The 18,346-nt window shown below is 50.3% G+C and overlaps 11 protein-coding genes across 11 annotated transcripts; 8 read left to right on the plus strand and 3 right to left on the minus strand.

Annotated features, from left to right (window-relative positions):
• Positions 1–208: 208 nt before the first annotated feature.
• On the plus strand, positions 209–1,147 carry M438DRAFT_333455 (cleavage and polyadenylation specificity factor, 25 kDa subunit; the record flags this gene model as incomplete). Its single annotated transcript, XM_029903605.1, has 3 exons — positions 209–249; positions 309–808; positions 861–1,147. 3 exons carry the CDS (start codon positions 209–211, stop codon positions 1,145–1,147), a joined length of 828 nt encoding a protein of 275 aa, XP_029762749.1.
• Positions 1,148–1,646: 499 nt separating this feature from the next.
• M438DRAFT_333456 (uncharacterized protein) lies at positions 1,647–2,123 on the minus strand (the record flags this gene model as incomplete). Its single annotated transcript, XM_029903606.1, has 2 exons — positions 1,647–1,938; positions 1,990–2,123. 2 exons carry the CDS (start codon positions 2,121–2,123, stop codon positions 1,647–1,649), a joined length of 426 nt encoding a protein of 141 aa, XP_029762750.1.
• A 498-nt stretch (positions 2,124–2,621) lies between these two features.
• M438DRAFT_395768 (uncharacterized protein) lies at positions 2,622–3,506 on the plus strand. The gene is made up of 3 exons (XM_029909235.1): positions 2,622–2,950; positions 3,033–3,339; positions 3,391–3,506. The coding sequence occupies exons 1-3, from the start codon at positions 2,703–2,705 to the stop codon at positions 3,415–3,417; spliced, it is 582 nt and encodes a 193-aa protein (XP_029762751.1). The 5' UTR covers positions 2,622–2,702; the 3' UTR covers positions 3,418–3,506.
• Positions 3,490–5,942, minus strand: M438DRAFT_404157 (glycoside hydrolase family 31 protein; the record flags this gene model as incomplete). Its single annotated transcript, XM_029909711.1, has 4 exons — positions 3,490–4,910; positions 4,978–5,668; positions 5,720–5,874; positions 5,927–5,942. 4 exons carry the CDS (start codon positions 5,940–5,942, stop codon positions 3,490–3,492), a joined length of 2,283 nt encoding a protein of 760 aa, XP_029762752.1.
• Positions 5,943–6,567: 625 nt separating this feature from the next.
• M438DRAFT_315181 (sulfite oxidase-like protein) lies at positions 6,568–7,822 on the plus strand. Its single transcript, XM_029902646.1, has 2 exons — positions 6,568–7,147; positions 7,194–7,822. Exons 1-2 carry the CDS (start codon positions 6,647–6,649, stop codon positions 7,782–7,784), a joined length of 1,092 nt encoding a protein of 363 aa, XP_029762753.1. The 5' UTR covers positions 6,568–6,646; the 3' UTR covers positions 7,785–7,822.
• Positions 7,823–7,907: 85 nt separating this feature from the next.
• On the plus strand, positions 7,908–10,234 carry M438DRAFT_343995 (ATP synthase alpha subunit vacuolar). The gene is made up of 6 exons (XM_029905115.1): positions 7,908–8,141; positions 8,197–8,218; positions 8,274–8,322; positions 8,375–8,459; positions 8,511–10,078; positions 10,134–10,234. Exons 1-6 carry the CDS (start codon positions 7,937–7,939, stop codon positions 10,188–10,190), a joined length of 1,986 nt encoding a protein of 661 aa, XP_029762754.1. The 5' UTR covers positions 7,908–7,936; the 3' UTR covers positions 10,191–10,234.
• Positions 10,235–10,292: 58 nt separating this feature from the next.
• M438DRAFT_343997 (CoA-transferase family III) lies at positions 10,293–11,981 on the plus strand. The gene is made up of 3 exons (XM_029905116.1): positions 10,293–10,486; positions 10,548–11,223; positions 11,273–11,981. Exons 1-3 carry the CDS (start codon positions 10,426–10,428, stop codon positions 11,748–11,750), a joined length of 1,215 nt encoding a protein of 404 aa, XP_029762755.1. The 5' UTR covers positions 10,293–10,425; the 3' UTR covers positions 11,751–11,981.
• A 1,188-nt stretch (positions 11,982–13,169) lies between these two features.
• On the plus strand, positions 13,170–13,744 carry M438DRAFT_293176 (uncharacterized protein). The gene is made up of 2 exons (XM_029901810.1): positions 13,170–13,518; positions 13,577–13,744. Exons 1-2 carry the CDS (start codon positions 13,181–13,183, stop codon positions 13,596–13,598), a joined length of 360 nt encoding a protein of 119 aa, XP_029762756.1. The 5' UTR covers positions 13,170–13,180; the 3' UTR covers positions 13,599–13,744.
• Positions 13,745–14,973: 1,229 nt separating this feature from the next.
• M438DRAFT_353686 (uncharacterized protein) lies at positions 14,974–15,397 on the plus strand (the record flags this gene model as incomplete). The annotated part of the gene is made up of 2 exons (XM_029906894.1): positions 14,974–15,314; positions 15,376–15,397. 2 exons carry the CDS (start codon positions 14,974–14,976, stop codon positions 15,395–15,397), a joined length of 363 nt encoding a protein of 120 aa, XP_029762757.1.
• A 532-nt stretch (positions 15,398–15,929) lies between these two features.
• Positions 15,930–16,709, plus strand: M438DRAFT_178549 (uncharacterized protein). Its single transcript, XM_029899177.1, has one exon. The coding sequence runs from the start codon at positions 16,057–16,059 to the stop codon at positions 16,450–16,452; it is 396 nt and encodes a 131-aa protein (XP_029762758.1). The 5' UTR covers positions 15,930–16,056; the 3' UTR covers positions 16,453–16,709.
• A 258-nt stretch (positions 16,710–16,967) lies between these two features.
• Positions 16,968–18,296, minus strand: M438DRAFT_373121 (glycosyltransferase family 15 protein; the record flags this gene model as incomplete). The annotated part of the gene is made up of 3 exons (XM_029908397.1): positions 16,968–17,148; positions 17,202–18,084; positions 18,140–18,296. 3 exons carry the CDS (start codon positions 18,294–18,296, stop codon positions 16,968–16,970), a joined length of 1,221 nt encoding a protein of 406 aa, XP_029762759.1.
• Between the last annotated feature and the right edge of the window lie 50 nt (positions 18,297–18,346).

Raw genomic sequence — 18,346 nt, forward strand, 5'->3', positions numbered from 1 at the left:
CCCCACAAAAGATCCACGGTCTGTCGCGAGTCGCGCATCTTGGGCCGAGTCGGCGTCAAGCTTGGAGTCTCGTCGTCGACTTGCTGCCAATCACTTTTACTTCCATCGAAAAGCACTCCTTCAATCCTGTTGCGCTCAAATCTTACTTCGCAACCTCGACGCCCTCCTCTCATTCCCACAAGTCCACACAGCTCCCACTGGTTAGACCATGACGACAATCTCAAAAGATGCTCAGCAGAGCTCATATCCGTATGCCATGATCCATCCACCTACCGCATACACGACTGACGACAAGGACCATCCCACAGTCCGATAGCTCCTCCAGACTTTAATTCACACCAGCCAAAGACAGTCAGACTATACCCATTGAGCAACTACACATTCGGCACGAAAGAGACACAACCGGAAGAAGATCCGTCAGTACTCGCTCGTCTGAAGCGCTTGGAAGAGCACTACGACGAATACGGCATGAGAAGAACCTGTGAGGGCATTCTTGTCTGCCACGACCACAATCACCCACACGTCCTCATGCTGCAAATCGCAAACGCCTTTTTCAAGCTGCCCGGAGACTACCTTCCACACGACGCCGACGAGATCTCAGGCTTCAAGACCCGTCTGAACGAGAGATTGGCTCCTTCTGGTAACCAATTCTCAAACGACGGCAACGAGGGTGAATGGGAGATTGGCGAGACTTTGGCGCAATGGTGGAGACCGAACTTCGAGACCTTCATGTACCCTTTCATCCCGCCGCACGTCTCTCGTCCGAAAGAATGCAAGAAGCTGTACTTCATCCAGCTTCCCAGTAGCAGTATGTGCCAGGACACCCTAAATACTGCTCCAACACTGACAGTCGACTACAGAGGTCCTGAGTGTCCCCAAGAACATGAAGCTACTCGCGGTTCCACTGTTCGAGCTCTACGATAATGCCCAGCGTTACGGTCCCCAGCTTTCGGCCATACCTCATCTGCTATCCCGCTACAACTTCGAATTCGTCGACGAGCAAGGGAAGGTCTCAGCTGTCACCCCCGGAGGCAACCCCAACGAGGGCAGTGTACCCAGAACAAAGGTCCTTGCAGGCGGCGATGAATCCATGCAACAAGAAAATGGAGCCCAGCAAGACTTGAAAATGGACAACACTCAGGCATAACTGGATCGTGGAGAGGACTTTATCTTGCTCTTGCATTTGAGCGGGCGTTGGTTTGGGGGATTTGGTTACTTTGCATTGAAGGGGGAGCAGAAGTCTAAGGATTGCCGGTTTTGGCAACATATACCTGGAACTGGTCTGAGACATATTTGATGGCAGTGAATGGCATTCATTCCAGACTCAAGACTCACTACTGACTTTATCGGGACCACAATGAGAAGTTTCCACTCATCTTGCACTTTCTACTTGGACCTCGAGAGCACGCTGACCGTAACGTTACTACTGAGTGAACAAACATGGCTACAGTCAGTCATGGGATGCAGATAACGAGAAAGCTTGAGAGACAATCATGGTGGAGGCAGAGGTTTATTAGATGTGATATGGAAGTAGGTATCTTTCAGAGGGTCGTGGTATCGTTATTCATGTTTCCGTCCTTCATGCTTACTATCAGGGCTCAGTGGAGTCGAACAGCAGGTGTTGAAACAATTCCTTGTGCTTGTGCTCAACGTGGGGCAGGGATCGGAACGACTGGTGCTGTAACGACAACCTGCTCAACGGGTGAAGGAGCAGCTTGAATGGTCTGAGTTGAGGTCTGAGTGGCAGGTGCGGGTTGGATGGTCTGGTTTGCGGGTGGAGATGTAATGACGCGGACCATTGGAGCAGGAGTCATGCCGGAGCCGGAGTTCTGAGGGACGGTCTGGATGACCTGCACGCTGCTGGTGGCCCTGTCTGCCTGCTGTCTCTTGTGATGCTTGCTGACGATGTAGAGAGCGTGCCAGATGCCGGGAAAAACCCTGTCACATTGGGTCAGAGGATACACAGTAAATGGCTGCGGGGAGACAAACATTAGTGCGGTCAACAGAAAAGTGATGAAAAGTGTTCCACAGCAGCCTTTGATCAAGAAGACGCAGACGATCGGTGAGAGGATAGCGAGAATGGTGAGGCCGACAAGCTCGAGGTCAACCGCCTTTTCCGGCATCTTGACTGATAAATTGACTGGTGGCTTAGATGAGCACCGCTGAAGAGAAGTTGCTGATTCGGTAGGTGGACGATGAGAATGCGTATCGGCCGGCGATAGCGAAGAATGTACTGATGGAAAAGAGAAATAGATGGAATGGAGATTGATAGACGCGAAGGAATGAAGCGTCTTTTGTCAAGGACAGTGATGGAGTTGGACGTGGACGAAGAAGAGAGCAAGCTGAAGCCTGTACGAAGATGGTTGCACTCGAGTGTTGTCGTTCGAAAACATTGATGGAAGGAACCACCAGGGTTGCTGCGCGCGTCATAGGTGGGCTGCAGCTTCCTCGAATAACGAACGCCCGACACTTTCGTGGAGCGCAGGCATCTCGGGAACATTGGTAGAGAAAGAGACGGCTGCCGTTAAGAGAGTCTGTGCGTCTGGTAGCAGTTTCCCCAATGACCCCTTCATGTGAAATAGTGACGGCATAGTTCCGTTCTCAAGCTATTGATTTATATCCTGCGAACAACCCCATCAACAAACCTTCCTCCTAGAGCCTCATAACCTGACTACCATACTTGCATCCCCAATACCGCAACAATGCCTGACCCATCGGTTCCTCAATCCTACGAAATCAGACCCGATCCTCAAGCCTTGACTGGAAACAAAGAAGATCCCAGCCAGAACGCATCCACCGGTGTCGACTATGAACCTCATCCCGAGAAGAGCATCAAGCTCGAGCCAGAAAGAGAAAAGATTGTGAAGTCCATCTGTGCTTTGTACTCTGGTAGTGCAAGTGAGGAGGATATGCAGGTTTATGCCGAGAAGGCGGTATACGACGATCCTTGGTATGTTTGAGGCGGCCCTTCTGTTTCTCTAGGAGCATCCACATCATTGGCACATAGGAAACCATGTCCTGACTGAACACAGGTCATACTGCGACACCCGATACAAGATTGCCGGTCAATGGTACGGCATCCCCAAAGTCATGGCCAAGTCGCAAACCCTCAAGACCGAAGTCGTCGAGTCGAAACCCGATCGCATCATTTTCAAGCTTCAACAAGAATACACACCCAGAGTCGTTCACTTCTCGAAGCCCGTGAACAGCTTGATCACCTTGACGTTGGATGACCAAGGAAAGGTCAAGTACCACAAGGACATGTGGAATCACAACGACTACTCGCACGAGGGCTTGGGCAAGGTTATGAAGACGCTGAATGGTGACCATTTGACAAAGGTATGCCCATCCGACTCCGAGAGGATGAGCTCACGCTAATCTGATTTGCAGATCACCCAGCCGCCGGAGACTTTGTAGATGACATACATGAATAAGTGAAATAAGCGTACTCTAGAAATGTTGAATCTACCTTCTTTAAACCTTGCGTAATCAAGCCAAAGCATCAGTGCCCTTGACCTTCCATTCATCCCCTTCCTTGACTGCGGTGATAGTAGCCAGATTCTTGTTGTCCGGGTCCACGAGCTTGAAACTCGACTTCTCGTTGGGGAAGAATGTCTTGACCTCGACATCCTTGGTCCAGTCCCAAGTTGTCCTCATTTCTCCTTCCTTGCCAAGAATCAGGATACTTCCCTCCCTGACATACAACGGCAAAGTATCAAACTTGTGCGTCTCCTTGACCCACTTTGGCCCCTCCACAACCTCATCGTTCCAGAAGCTAGTCCACTTGCCTGCAGGCAGATAAAACTCAACCCCTCCGCTCTCATCGAACACAGGAGCAACCAGCAGACTCTCCCCAAGCATGAATTGCTGATCGCACAACCAAGCTGTCTTGTCCTCTGGGAACTCAATCGCCATGGCCCTCACACTGACAGGCAAACCATGCTTGATGCTCTCCATAGCCGTACTGTACAAATACGGCATCAATCTACACTTTAACTGCGTAAACTTTCTGAGTACCGCACTGCAGCCTTGTTCGGTCTCGTCGTCGTTGTCGACCAGCCAGGGAACGCGGTAGGAGTTGCTACCGTGGAGTCGCGAGTGCGAGCAAAGTAGACCGAATTGGACCCAGCGTTTGTAGATCGAAGCGTCAGGTGTACCTTCGAATCCGCCAATGTCGACACTCCAGAAGGAGAATCCACACATGCCCAGCGAAAGCCCACCACGCAGACTCTCAGCCATAGCTTCAAAAGTGCTTTCGCAGTCACCTCCCCATTGCAATGGGAACCGCTGAGTACCAGCCGTCGCAGCTCTGGCAAACAACACAGCCTCATCTTTTCCAAATCTCTTTTGCAATGCCTCGTAGACAACCTTGTTGTAAATGAACGCGTAATAATTATGCATCTTTTCAGGATCCAGACTGCTGTCAAACCAAACCACATCTTTACTAGGGATGCGTTCTCCGAAATCGGTCTTGATGCTGTCGACCCCGATATCGAAGAGTTTGTTGAGACATCCCACATACCACTCCACAGCAGCAGGGTTAGTAAAATCCACAATACCCATCCCACTCTGCCACAGATCCCACTGAAAGATATCCCCATTCTTTCTCTTCAACAGATATCCTTTTTCCGCCGCTTCCTTGAAAACAGGAGATGCTTGACCAAGGTAAGGGTTTATCCAGACGCAGACTTTGTTCATCAAGCCGGAAGCTTTGAGTTTGGAAATGGAAGAGGCAGGGTCGGGGAAGTGGGCGGGAGAGAAGATAAAATCGCACCAGTGGAAGGCGCGGAGCCAGAAGCAGTCGTAGTGGAAGACTTCTAGGGGGATGGAGCGGGCGCGCATGCCTTCGAGGAAGGAAAGAACGGTGGCGTCGTCGTATTCTGTTGTGAAAGATGTGCTGAGCCAAAGACCTGATATCCGCTGTCAGTATACCACCAATACCATAAAGGCAGACAAGAGAAGAAAGCAAAGACTCACCAAAGCTCCAACTGGGCACTTTTCCGGGCTTTCCCGTCAACGTAGTATACTTGTCCAGAATCTCCTTCGGCGAAGGTCCATAGATGATATACCACTTCAACCTCTGTCCCTCCACAGAAGTCTGCACCCTACAACATCTTTCACTCCCCACCTCCAACTCCACTCTCTCCGGCGCATCGATGAAGACACCATATCCCCTGTTACTCATCCAAAATGGAATGTTCTTGTAAGCTTGCTCGGAAGAAGTTCCTCCATCTGCGTTCCAGAGGGAAATCGCTTGGCCGACTTTATTCAAGGCGCCGAAACGTTCACCTAGGCCGTAGATTTGTTCGCCGACGCTCAGGGTGGATTGAGTTAGAATGTGGTGATTTATGTTGCGCATGTCTGAGGTTTGCATTGGAGAGGAGGTGGCGGGGGAGTAGGAGAGGCCAACACTGCGGTTTTGAAGGGAGGTGAGTTTGTGAGTGTTGGTCTTGTTGTGGAAGCGTATGTCGAAGGTGTGGGGGGTTGAAGAGACGGTTGCTGAAAGGTTTCCTGCCGAAAGCGTAGTTCCTTTCTCTGTCTTTTGGATATTGGCGTTCACGGTCGGTCTTCCGGAGGGGAAGAGGTCGAAATGGGGGCCTTTGTTCAGGGCGCCGTGCCAGTGGGTTATTTGAACTGAGAGGACGTCGTCCATTGCGGCTTCCAGTTCCTAGAAAATGTTGGTTTTGTTTACTCAATGAGTCGAGCGGGCAGTACATACCACTGTCAGAGTGGGGCGGTTCAAGGTATCACCTCTGCTGCGGATTTGCATGGTAGGGCAGAGCAGAGTGAGTTTCTTGCCATCTTCAGTTTCGTTGATAGAATACACTTCTTCAGCATACTCCAATCGCTTGCCCTCGGCGACAAGCCACATGCCTGGTCACATTATCAGACCAAGACATAGCATCCATACAATCTATTGACTTACCATCACGGAACTTCATCTTGGCTGCTTGGAGGTAGGAGACACAAGAGGAAAAGATGCGGAAGAAACGAGATACCTACCTGTCAAGACGACAACACCTATACACAATCTATTGCTCAGGGCTTACACGAAGATCACCAGTTTGAACCGGCGCGGGGTCTATCTGATGTTGGAGGGGTCACGGAGAAATCGTCCCAGGTGGGAAAGGTGTTGCCGAGCAGTGCATATAGGCTGAAACACTGCAGCAGTGGTGAATTGACCGGAAGAATTACTGTTGGAGTAGTAGAATCCAGCAAGCATAATTGCAGGTGGTACGAAGATAATCTTTGTGTATCTGACTGTCTGTTGTGTTCTTGTGGTTCGAGGTGTGAAGCTCTGTGTCGCGATCATCCTTCGGTGCAGATCACAAGCAATTGTTGCCAAGATGGTGCTTCTGCGACACTACACGGCTGAGCACCCGAGAGTGTTTCGTCAAGGTAAGTAGCGAGAGTCAAGAGATCTCATTCATGAAGAAAGTCAGGAAGTCTGAGCAAACTGGAAGAGGAGCTTCATTCCGCCAAGCCATTTCGTCATCGCTTGATGCAGCAGAGCTCTCCAAACACCAAAGGCAGCTTTCCTTCTCGACACATTGTAAGTTCTCGTAAGTAGGTCTTACTTGTCTTTGAATTCACGGTTTCCGTCCGCACATCCTAACACAAGCACTGTCTCGATCAAGTATATGCCATGCCTGATCTCGGCTTCGACCCTCTTAATCGCGAGCCAAAGACTACCGAATTGGTGTCATCATTTCTTACAACAAAAGATGCTTACGATCGCAACCATGGAGGCATACCAGAGATTGACGCCTCGAAGCATCATGTTCGGATAGATGGAGCAGTTGAAAACATACTTGATCTTTCAGTGTCGGATCTGCAAAGCCTGTCCCAACACACGGTCGTGTCTGCACTGCAGTGCGCTGGCATCAGAAGACATACAATGCGCACGGCGATCAAGGAAGTTCAAGGCATCGATTGGTTTGATGGAGCTGTGATGAACTGCAAATGGAGTGGACCGAAGCTGAAGGATATTTTGGAAAGAGCAAAGGTTACTCTTAGCAAGGAAGAAAAGGGACATGTTGCTTTTGCAAGCCATATACAGCCTTGCCAGGAAGATGACTGGTACGGAGCTTCGATCGACCTCGAGAGAGCTATGGATGAAGACAAAGACGTGATTTTGGCACTTGAGGTATGATTGTATGGATACAATGACAGGCTGCGACTGATAGGTGCAGATGAACGGAGAAGCACTTACGAAAGAGCACGGGTTTCCAGTACGTGTTGTGGTGCCTGGAATTGCCGGTGCAAGAAGTGTCAAGTGGTTGGATCGTATCACGGTACAGACGATGGAGAGCTCCAACTTCTACCAGCAACATGATTACAAGATCCTTCCACCAGAGGCAGTTGATACCGAGTCAGCCGAGAAGTTCTGGGATATAACACCGGCACTCCAGACCATGCCTGTCAACAGTGCCATCGCTGTCCCCGAACCTGGCTCAAGAGTAGAAAGATCGGCAGAAGGCAAAGTGAGGGTGAAAGGATTTGCATTGCCTAGTGGTGACGGTGGAGCTGTTGTCAAGGTGGAGGTATCTGGAGATGGAGGCAAAACATGGACGGAGGCAGAGATTGAGCACGATGCTGATGAAAGCAAGTGGTCCTGGAGACTGTGGAGAGCGAACATCGAGATGTCGACAGGTAAGGGATTGAAGATTTTGAGTAAAGCCACCGACGAGGCTGGACAGGTACAGCCAGAGAGATCTCAGTGGAACCTGAGAGGTGTAGCGTACAACGGATTCGGAGAGACGACAGATGTTGAGGTCGTGTAGAGTAGAAAAAGGAGAATTAATGATAAGAATTGGCAGGCGTCTGTTTCATGAAGCCCCAAGAGCGGGAAGAGTGGTCTGTGCGGTTGCGACGTCAGTTCTCAGCGACAGGCGGACGACCTGGACAACTCCCCCATTCGTGCCTAGACAATTGTATGCTAGGATTGCGACCCAGACTACAAACGCGACCCTCCCTAATCGATCTAGTCACCACGAAGGACATAGATCGCGCCGCCGCCTTATCGCCCGTAGAACAGGACTCGCTGTCCATCGACCTCCCAGAGAGCCCCATACCAGACAGCTCAACGAACCACAAGCCAGTCAACATGGCCCCTTCAAGAGATGTCGAGTCCCAGCAGGGTGAGTGAATCGTGCAATCCGTTACGCTACCAAACTCGAGCTAACCATGGCGCAGGCTCCATCTTCTCCGTATCAGGGTATGTCGTGTCGTCGCCGCCCAGCACCACCCAGCGGCTGCTAATGCCTGTCCAGTCCCGTCATTATCGCAGAGAACATGATCGGTGTTGCCATGTACGAACTCGTACGTACCGCTTCTGCCTCGGATACACAATGCGTCATACTAAGAGATGCAGGTCAAAGTTGGAAAGGACGGTCTGGTCGGTGAAGTCATCAGAATCGACAACGACAAGGCCACCATTCAGGTCTACGAGGAGACTGGTATGTTGGTACAAGGACACTGATCACACACAGTCCGCTGATTTATGAAAGCTGGTGTCACCGTTGGTGACCCCGTCTACAGAACTGGCAAGCCCTTGTCAGTCGAGCTCGGTCCCGGTTTGATGGAGACCATTTACGATGGTATTCAGCGCCCCCTCAAGGGCATCTCGGACGTCTCCAACAGCATCTACATTCCCCGTGGTATCGATGTGCCCGCCCTGGACCGCAAGAGAAAGTGGGACTTCAAGCCCGCCGGCTACAAGGTTGGCGACCACATCACTGGTGGTGACGTTTTCGGTTCCGTTTGGGAAAACTCGCTACTCAGCGACCACAAGATCCTTCTTCCCCCCAGAGCTCGCGGTACCATCACCCGTATCGCAGAGGCTGGCAGCTACACCGTCGACCACAAGATCCTCGAGGTTGAATTCGAGGGCAAGAAATTCGAATACAGCATGATGCAGGAGTGGCCTGTCCGTGTCCCTCGTCCCGTCAACGACAAGCTCGGCTCCGACTCGCCCTTCATCGTCGGTCAACGTGTTCTGGACGCCCTCTTCCCCAGTGTCCAGGGTGGCACCGTCTGTATCCCTGGTGCTTTCGGTTGCGGCAAGACTGTTATTTCCCAGTCTGTCTCCAAGTTCTCCAACTCCGACATTATCGTCTATGTCGGTTGTGGTGAGCGCGGCAACGAGATGGCCGAAGTCTTGATGGACTTCCCTGAGCTTACCATTGATGTCAACGGCAAGAAGGAGCCTATCATGAAGCGTACCACCCTTATCGCCAACACCTCCAACATGCCCGTCGCTGCACGTGAGGCTTCCATCTACACTGGTATCACTGTCGCCGAGTACTTCCGTGACCAGGGTAAGGATGTTGCCATGATGGCTGACTCCTCTTCTCGTTGGGCCGAGGCTCTTCGTGAGATTTCCGGTCGCCTCGGAGAGATGCCTGCTGACCAAGGTTTCCCTGCTTACCTCGGTGCCAAGCTCGCCTCTTTCTACGAGCGTGCTGGTCGCGTCACCGCTCTTGGTAGCCCTGACCGCAAGGGCAGTGTTTCCATTGTCGGTGCCGTCTCTCCTCCCGGTGGTGATTTCTCAGACCCTGTTACCAGTTCTACTCTTGGTATTGTGCAGGTCTTCTGGGGTCTGGATAAGAAGCTTGCCCAGCGCAAGCATTTCCCTTCGATCAATACGTCGCTCTCTTACTCCAAGTACACCACTTCTCTGGAGAAGTACTACCAAGAAAACAACCCCGAGTTCCCTCGTCTGCGTGACCGCATCAAGGAGCTTTTGACCACTTCCGAGGATCTCGAACAGGTCGTCCAACTGGTCGGAAAGTCTGCACTCGGTGACAGTGACAAGATTACTCTTGATGTCGCTACTCTACTCAAGGAGGACTTCTTGCAACAAAACGGTTACAGTGACTACGACCAGTTCTGCCCTCTCTGGAAGACCTTCTGGATGATGAAGAACATGATGGGCTTCCACGACGAGGCTCAGAAGGCCATCTCTCAAGGTCACGCCTGGAGCAAGGTCAGAGAGTCAACCTCTGAGATCCAGAGTGAATTGAGAAGTATGAAGTTCGAGGTTCCGGATGATGGTGAGGAGAAGATCACCAAGAAGGTAAGTCAAAATTTCAGTGTTCTTATGAAAGTCTGTATACTAACAATTTGTACAGTACGAGGAGCTTCTGCAGAAGATGAACGAGAAGTTCGCTTCCGTCATGGACGAGTAAAGAAGACAATAGACACATGTTTTGATTGTTTTAGGGCGTTCCCATGGTCCTTCGAGACTGTATATAATTTCATTTTGAAAGCGTTGTTACATTCGACATGATTTCCCCGCATCTCTGTGACTCGGCCATCTCTCCGCATCCGAGGTTGATCAAGGACGACCTCACATCAACTTTTGACAGCTTGACAAAACAACAACATTCGTAATCGTAGCATTGACTTAGATCAACTTGTCAAATGTCACAGTCGCCACCATTGACGGGCCTTCGGGTCCTTGAGTTTGCTGGCCTAGCTCCAGGTGAATATCGAAAATCATCTTCACCGTCTAAACTACGTCTTTTGTGTTAACAATCCCACAGGACCGTTTGCAGGCCTTCTATTAGCAGACTGGGGGGCTTCCGTCCTCCGCATTGATCGGGCTGTCCGAGGAGCTCACACCAATAATTCGCCACCACCCACCGCGGACCTACTAACCCGGCACAAATCCTCCATAACTGTCGACATCAAATCACCCTCCGGAGTCGCCCTCATCCTCTCTCTAATCCCAAACACAGATGTCCTTATCGACCCTTTCCGCCCCGGCGTCCTCGAGAAAGCAGGCCTCTCCCCGGAAAAAGTCTTGCTAAGATTGAATCCTAGGATCATAGTTGCACGGATGACCGGATTTCGTCGCGATGGCAAATATGCTTCCATGGCCGGTCATGACGTTAACTACCTCTCCGTATCTGGTGTACTATCTCAACTTGGACGGGCGGGGCAGACACCATATCCACCTGCGAACCTTTTAGGAGATTTTGGAGGTGGGGGATTGGTTTGTTTTTTGGGGATTGTGATGGCAGTTTTGCAGCGCCAGAAGACGGGGATGGGGCAGGTCGTCGAGGCGAACATGGTTGATGGGGCTGCTTATTTGGGTGTTATGCCGAGGTTGGGAAGGAAGACTCAGATGTGGGGAGGTGAGAGGGGGGAGAATTTGTTGGATGGTGGGTGTCCTTATTATGATACTTATGAGTGTGAACGTGGAGGGTATATGGCCGTGTGAGTATGTGTCAAGTTGTTTGCTGGAACGTTGCTGACAATGGAGTAGAGGAGCTTTGGAGCCGCAGTTTTTCGCTCAATTGCTCAAGGGTCTTGACATCGAAGCAGCCGATCTACCTGGTCCCAGAGAAAACCGCACGACATGGCCAGCTCTGCGACAACTCTTCACCACAAGATTCAAGTCGAAGTCTCGAGCTGAGTGGGAGAAGATCTTCGATGACACAGATGCATGCTGCACTCCTGTGCTTACGCAAGACGAGCTGGAAAACAACGGATACGACCAACGACCAATCGTGACATTGAAGGATTCGCCCAGCAAAGCGATCTCAGAAGCTGAGGCCGATACACGACCTGCACATGAAGGACAAGGTATCGGCGTTGAGGGCAGTGGTTGGGAGAGTAAGGGACTAGCACCAGGTGTCGGTGGTGAGGAGGTGCTGGCCAGATGGATGGGCTGGAAGAGGGGAAGGCAGTACGATCTGGTCGATGGTGGGCTTGTGAGATTGAAAGCCGGATCAAAACTGTGAGAGAGTGCAAGAGGGGACAAGAAATTGGTGCTGGGAATAGTGGTTGAGAAAGCAATGGAGAAAGTACTGATCTCGTGGAAGGTGGGCTTATGAGATTGAATGTCAGAGCGAATTCGTAAGTGAGACAGCATCACGATGTGTGCTGATTGGACCTTTCTCGAGACAGGTGTGTAGTCTCTGGTGCCACAGGACGCTGGATTCTGAATATCATGCCATCTATCGTGCTCCCCACATGATTTCGAAGTGTAGCATGGCGGAGTGTGGCAATCTGAAAGTCGGAAGATCAGGAGTCGGACGATCAGGAGCAAGGCCAGATCTACCAGTAACCAAGTAAACTCGGGTACACAACCATCTGATCAAGGCTGTTCTGGACTGCCGTAGAACCTGGCTCACACCGTTTCTCCAGGTGTCCTACACCAAAAACACGAGGCACAAAACAGCAGGAGGGTTGAGGGGCCGAAGGATTCAGCGCTCTTCCAGCAGAAATACCATCACAAAGCCGTCGTCAATTGTTCAGAAAAGAGCGGAGCATCACACCGGATCCTTTCTGCCTCCAGAGCGCCCTCTTCGAGACTGTAGCACGAACTCCAGCAGGAGCACAAGATCCCGGCTTGGCAGGGACAGCGTGATTGGCAGTCAACTGACAACCAACAGTGAGCTTACAGATTCTAGAGAAAACATGCAGGGGCCCATCTTCTCCTGAATTCCATCAATTGCTCAAACAGGAAGGCACACTCGGTCAACGTATAGAATCCCTCCTGACTGCTGCAACTTCCCCGTCCCGTCCCACCATGGCATGACATTGCTTACTATGAATGTCTAGTGTAGTGGAAACTTCAAGCACACAACTTAGTTGGCCTTTTCATCGTATCCATACTCTTGCACTAAAGACTTTTCTGCGCATCTACTTCTTGCCCAATGGAGCTACCGCAGCGATGGCCTGTCATCATTGGTACAGGAGAGCCCAGGATTGACAGGCGTTTGAAGCACTATCTAAAGCCGCAACACTTGCAGAAAAGAGCTGTGATAGAGGCTCACTGAGATCCGGTCCTTAGCACACACTCAGCGAGCCAACTTTTCTCCGAATTTGGACTTGTCAAACCGCTGCGGACTAACTACACTTTCCTATACGTGTATTACCTTGATGCTCAAGGTTACCGTGTAGTGATGCTCTTGACCGGTAGAGGCCTGCAGTTTGTCACAGATACCACAGGAGTTTGAGAAGGATCGAATCCTGGCTCCTTCAACATATTATAAGCGCTAATCTTGTGCTACACGGACTCGAGAAAAAAAGAAGAGCCATGATCAGAAATGCGAAAAAGAAAGACTATAAAGAGAGTGCTTCTGGCTCACCCATTGAGTTCTCACCATCACCTCAATCACTTCCATAACAAAAAACATCAACCCAACCTACAAAGACATCCATCGAAATGCAGATCACCATCCTCACCACCCTCACCTCCTTTGTCGCTCTGGCCTCGGCCGGATGCTACTCCTCCGGATCGACCTTCCCCAACCGCGACGAAGCCCTCTCCTTCGTCCACGACGCCTGCTACAACAACGGCGGCATGTTCACCGGCAACTTCGCAGCCCGCCAATCCAAATCCATGTGCCCCCGCTCTGGAAATACCGGTCTCGAGTTTGTGGTTCAGAACCTGAACACCAACACTGGTTTTGATCTGGGAAACGGAGATTGCTATGACAGATTGAGCAATGAGATTTCTTGCGATCATGGTGGTGAGAGTACGATTTCTGGATGGTTCTTCCGGTAAGCTACCAACAACGAAGTGATAACCATGAGGATGAAACGCTGACGATGTGAACAGTGCCAGACCCGGTACCTGCTAGAGGACAGTGATCTTCAGCATCGGCAAAAGCCTAGGAGAGAGATGGAGAACCTGACTTCGAGATGACGGATAGTGACAGCAATATGATCTATCCTAATGATGATTATATGGTACCAGATCATAGCAGTAGTGTCAAAAGTGTTTAGTGTTCGGGAAGACAATAAAAAAGCCAGCGTTGAAAAACATACAATGTCGACGACAGAAATCAGAAACAGTGATGAGGGGAGAGATATGTTCTGTATCAGAAGCAAGATCTGAGTTTCAAGGCCTGAAGTATGGGCTGGATGTTTTGCCGTTGCTATGTTGAACTCGTGTGAGTGATCTGTGAGGAAAAGCCGAGAAAATGTACGCTTGCCCAGTTCAATCTTTGGTGTTGCTCAACTCACACTCCATAGACCTAACAGATTGAGTACCTTGACTAACCCAACCCAATGGAAACAGAGTTTAAGTAAAGTTGTAACTTGGTAAAAACTAACTAGTGGTGTGGCTGTAATCTTGCAACTATTGTTCATGAAGAGCACCACAGTCTCCGCGTCAAAATCATTGTTGACTACACGAAAGCTTACAGATATTTTCGACACGTAGCTAAGCTACAGTATAAGGCTATCTGATACACTAGTTGATACATTATACTAACCACATCAGATGAGCTTGGCACTCTACAGTGCTCTATTTATGGAATCAGGATAGGCCTATTACATACCGCGGCTCCACAGCAAATTCATATAGCTGCGTTCTCGCTTCTGTCGTTAACATCATAAGGATTGATTCATGAGCCAACCAAGTAGGACCGTATACACAGCCTCCCAACGAACTGTTCCAGATCGCCTTATGGCTTTACCTCCTGACCAGACCTTACTCACATGAATACGAGAGACCACGCCAGATGTTCCAAGCTTCGTTCTTTAATGAAGGCCGCGGATTCCAGTCGGAGCGTATGACCGTCCCTGCCTCCTTGGCGGTGGAACCAGTGTTGACGTTCCACAGTGCGTCTAGACTCGAGAGATGCCATGCCGGCCTTCATCAACCGGTCAAGCGCTGTGGTTAGTCGTATAGACTTTCTGAGTTCGAAAAACTATCTTCTCAATCCTTCAGAGCGCATGATCACTACTCCCAAACGCACTTTGGATAAATTCGCTGAACGGTCGAGACTCGCAGTCGCTACAGACATTACCCTTATTTGGGGAACAATCTCTCAAATCCTCCAAGCCACATGAGCTCAATCGTCATACTGCAGGGCTTTAGGAGGCAGATGGTCAGGTTGAAAAGATATAAAATGATGCTTCTTGCCCACCTTTGAGTCCTCATCATTCCAGCCACAAAGATCCAAAGCAACGAATCTCTTACCAACCGAAACCCGACCTTACCACTCCAACATGAAGACTACTATCATTCTCACTACCCTTGCGCTGGCCATGACCACCTCAGCCCGCTGCTTTCCCGACGGCGCGACGTGGAACAACCGCGAACAAGCCCGTACCTTCATTAATGATGCCTGCTACAAGTCCGGTGGCATGTTTACCGGCAACTATGCGCCACGTCAATTGAAGGCTATGTGTCCTCGCGGTCAAGGCCAGAACATCGACTTCGTGGTCCAGAATCTATATGGAAATACTGGTTTCGACTTGGCCGATAAGGATTGCTATGATAGACTGAACAGTGAGATCAGCAAATGTCCGCATGGTGGTGAGACGACTGCTGCTGGATGGTTCTTCCGGTGAGTTTCAGGGAGTTTGAAGACGCGATGACATTGTGGGCGTGTACTGATAGTCGGATAGTGCAAAGCCTGGTGGCTGTTAAATGGTTGTTTGGCCCAATCTCGAAGCTCAACAAGATTCAAGATGTCTGGAAGTATTGAAGAGACCGAGAACACAGATGACCAAGATGGGTGGTAGCGGTAGTGAAGATGGCTTTTGGGGTTTTCAACGTGTCAGTGAACACGAGAATATCGACCGTCCTTAAGATATGTATGCAATTTATGATTCCTTGAGGGTTCTGTCAGTCAAGCAAGTTTTGACATTAAGGAGAAGCAGAGTGGAGCTGAGTGACTGATGAAGATGGAAAGAGCATCCGCGAGTGACGAAGCGGAAGCTGCACTCGCTAATAACAACTTCTTCAGGACGACCCTGCCAACCATGATTCGATGAGAGCAAACAGTAACGGACTCAAAAGGAAGGCGCACAACGCCTCTCAGTCGTTCCATCATCCTCTTCCATCACCATCACACAAAACAAAAACAGCAAAAAAACCAGAGCTTTCACTGCTTGGGAAAACCTCTCAAATCTCCTTGATCAATATCACCAGAGCAGCGGCTCTTCTGGCTTGGATTTAATTGGTACCAAATTAAGACTACACGGCGGAGATTTGAACGAGTGTTTTATCGTCAATCTTGAGTAGGGTTGTTAGCCGCTACACCAACTCAGCGGATTGTTGTGGTCAAGTGAATTTGGTAGGAATATATGCACTTGAAGGAGGGGGCTGGTGTTCGATTCAGGGGGTGGACATTTTGGACTGTTTTGTTTTGCGCTTTTGACCAAAGTCACGGCGCGGAAACATACCAATCGCGCGACAGAGCCCTGTTGGACAGCGAGTTCAGCTATCATTCTTTATCCCTGGCCGATATTTGTGCGCAGCTTGTCATGAGGTCTGAGAAAGGGGAACATCATCGCTCATACCTTGTCTTGAGGTTCGTGGTCTCAAATACTGAACTCAATCTTGAGGCAAAAATTGGTACTTACAACATGTTGCAACGCGACTCCGCCGAAGACAGGTGCAGGTGTAAAAGAGCAGTAGGGAAAACTGTTCGCACAAGACTCACAAGTGAATCTGTAATTCGCAACTCTGTAAAAAACTGACATCACCATCGACAATACAAACTGATGATTGGAAGAACAAAAAAAGAATAAGCACCATGGGCAGGAATCGAGGCTGCGACCTCCTCGGATCTAGACTGACACGGCGTTGAGTAACAACGAATGACTGCGCACGTGTTAAGACCTCGGGTGTGATACCACTACACCACCACGGCTTTTTGCTTGTTAAAAAGGGACCAGAAAAGCTCGAATATAAAGGCTAGTGGGATTGTGGGCGGCAGCGAGCTTGTTGGTGGCGAGGCCAAGGTGGTTTGAGTTAGTTCGTGACAGAGCAAATTTTGTGCAGACCGGTTCCAGGTAACAGGCGGCATCGAGAAGCTGTGATGATACTGGAGATATGGGTGTGGCACAAGAGCCTGAGGAAGAAGTGTATAAGCATGATGTTCTGGTATATGCAACATCCCGTGTTCATAAGAGATGGTCAGACAAGAGGTATATATGAAGAAAAGTGACCACGCTCCAACGCCGTATAGAAATGCATCGAGTTGTTCCGGCTTCTAGTCTTTCTGGACAGCCCATTCAGGACTCATACCAACATATTTGAACCAGTTGGGCCGGCAGTCTTCTCTGTTGAGCCATTTCTCACCGTCGGCGAAGCGACCAGTAACGCAGCCTCGGCATTTGGGTGAGTTGGGGCAATTGAAGAAGGGAATATGTTGGTATCCGATGTCCTTGAACCTGTAGAGACAAAATTAGAAAAGCCAAGAGCAGTTTGAAGACAGAGGACTTACCAATGAATCTTGCGACTGTCTTCGAAGAGACCAAGTGCAATGCTATGCACGGGAGCGTCACCCCATCTCTCGTAGAAGAAGCCACCGGCACGATCGAGATGTTCGAAATACTCCTCGTAGGCTGAGGAACGCCAGAAGTTCATGTCGGCGATCTCGAAGTTGCTCCAAAAGTGGCAGGTGCTGTAGCCATTGGCCTCTTTGTAGTTTTCTGGTCTACGATCCTTGTCGGTGAGCCATTTCATGGCATTATTAGGATGCTGATGGTGACCGTTGTTAGCCAGGAACTTGACAGTCTCGGGCCAGAGGGTTGCGACGGATTGGGGAGAGTCGTAGAGGTTGATGGTAAAGCCGTATGTCTTGTTGCGGTCCTGCATGAAGCGGAAAACATCGTAGTCGACATCGCAGAAGAAGTGGACCTTTGGCTCGACACGCCAGTAGTATTGCATGTCCTTGAGAGCAGGGTGCTTGTAGAACAGGCCCGAGTTCCAGCGGCACATTTGGTGGTAGCTCAACATGTGCGAGTATTGGACATCGTGCTCCTTGAGGACGTTTGCGCTCTCGACAAACAGGTCATGGTTGATCCAGCTGGGGACTTCCCAGTGCTCTGTAGGGATGAGCTCGTAGCGGACTTCGGCCTTGGTCATGGCACGGGTAGCGTCCTTGAACTTTTCGGTGAAAGGTACGTCGTTGAAGAAGGTCCAAGGGTAGTTGAACTTGTGGTTCCATGTACGCTCCAAGTCGCGCATTGATTGTAAGATTCCGTCCAGCTCTTCGTTGCGTACAAGCGACAAGATGGTAGCGTTGATGCGGTTCGAGTTTGCGTTGTCCGGCGCATAGTTATTGCCCGACACTCTGTGCAGTGGCTCCGGCGGCTCTCCAGTGGCTGCAAGGCTGCGTTAGACTTCGAGCACGTCAGAAGCAGAAGATGGCCCACGTACGGTCAAGATTGGGGTCCCTGGGCATGTCGCTGAACTTGACAGCATCCTTGCCGCCCGCCGACAGGCTCGTCGGCGCTCGGAATATCTGTACACATAGATAGCAAAAGACAACCATAGTGCCAATCGCCATGAAGCGGACCGCCGGAGGCAATGCCATGACTGCGATGTCTGGTGCTTGTCTTTGCTACACCAAGTTTCAAAAGCACA

Source organism: Aureobasidium pullulans, assembly GCF_000721785.1.
Source record: "Aureobasidium pullulans EXF-150 unplaced genomic scaffold scaffold_5, whole genome shotgun sequence".
Classification (NCBI taxonomy): domain Eukaryota; kingdom Fungi; phylum Ascomycota; class Dothideomycetes; order Dothideales; family Saccotheciaceae; genus Aureobasidium; species Aureobasidium pullulans.

Bases quoted from the DNA above. Each gene is read 5' to 3' on its own strand.
- M438DRAFT_315181 (XM_029902646.1), top strand. From the start codon at position 6,647: ATGCCTGATCTCGGCTTCGACCCTCTTAATCGCGAGCCAAAGACTACC. The intron at 7,148-7,193 runs GTATGATTGTAT...TGATAGGTGCAG, and splicing joins ACGTGATTTTGGCACTTGAG to ATGAACGGAGAAGCACTTAC.
- M438DRAFT_343995 (XM_029905115.1), top strand. From the start codon at position 7,937: ATGCTAGGATTGCGACCCAGACTACAAACGCGACCCTCCCTAATCGAT. The intron at 8,323-8,374 runs GTACGTACCGCT...TAAGAGATGCAG, and splicing joins GTGTTGCCATGTACGAACTC to GTCAAAGTTGGAAAGGACGG. The intron at 10,079-10,133 runs GTAAGTCAAAAT...CAATTTGTACAG, and splicing joins AGGAGAAGATCACCAAGAAG to TACGAGGAGCTTCTGCAGAA.
- M438DRAFT_293176 (XM_029901810.1), top strand. From the start codon at position 13,181: ATGCAGATCACCATCCTCACCACCCTCACCTCCTTTGTCGCTCTGGCC. The intron at 13,519-13,576 runs GTAAGCTACCAA...CGATGTGAACAG, and splicing joins ATTTCTGGATGGTTCTTCCG to TGCCAGACCCGGTACCTGCT.
- M438DRAFT_343997 (XM_029905116.1), top strand. From the start codon at position 10,426: ATGTCACAGTCGCCACCATTGACGGGCCTTCGGGTCCTTGAGTTTGCT. The intron at 10,487-10,547 runs GTGAATATCGAA...ACAATCCCACAG, and splicing joins GTTTGCTGGCCTAGCTCCAG to GACCGTTTGCAGGCCTTCTA. The intron at 11,224-11,272 runs GTGAGTATGTGT...ACAATGGAGTAG, and splicing joins CGTGGAGGGTATATGGCCGT to AGGAGCTTTGGAGCCGCAGT.
- M438DRAFT_395768 (XM_029909235.1), top strand. From the start codon at position 2,703: ATGCCTGACCCATCGGTTCCTCAATCCTACGAAATCAGACCCGATCCT. The intron at 2,951-3,032 runs GTATGTTTGAGG...GACTGAACACAG, and splicing joins GCGGTATACGACGATCCTTG to GTCATACTGCGACACCCGAT. The intron at 3,340-3,390 runs GTATGCCCATCC...TCTGATTTGCAG, and splicing joins ATGGTGACCATTTGACAAAG to ATCACCCAGCCGCCGGAGAC.
- M438DRAFT_178549 (XM_029899177.1), top strand. From the start codon at position 16,057: ATGCACTTGAAGGAGGGGGCTGGTGTTCGATTCAGGGGGTGGACATTT.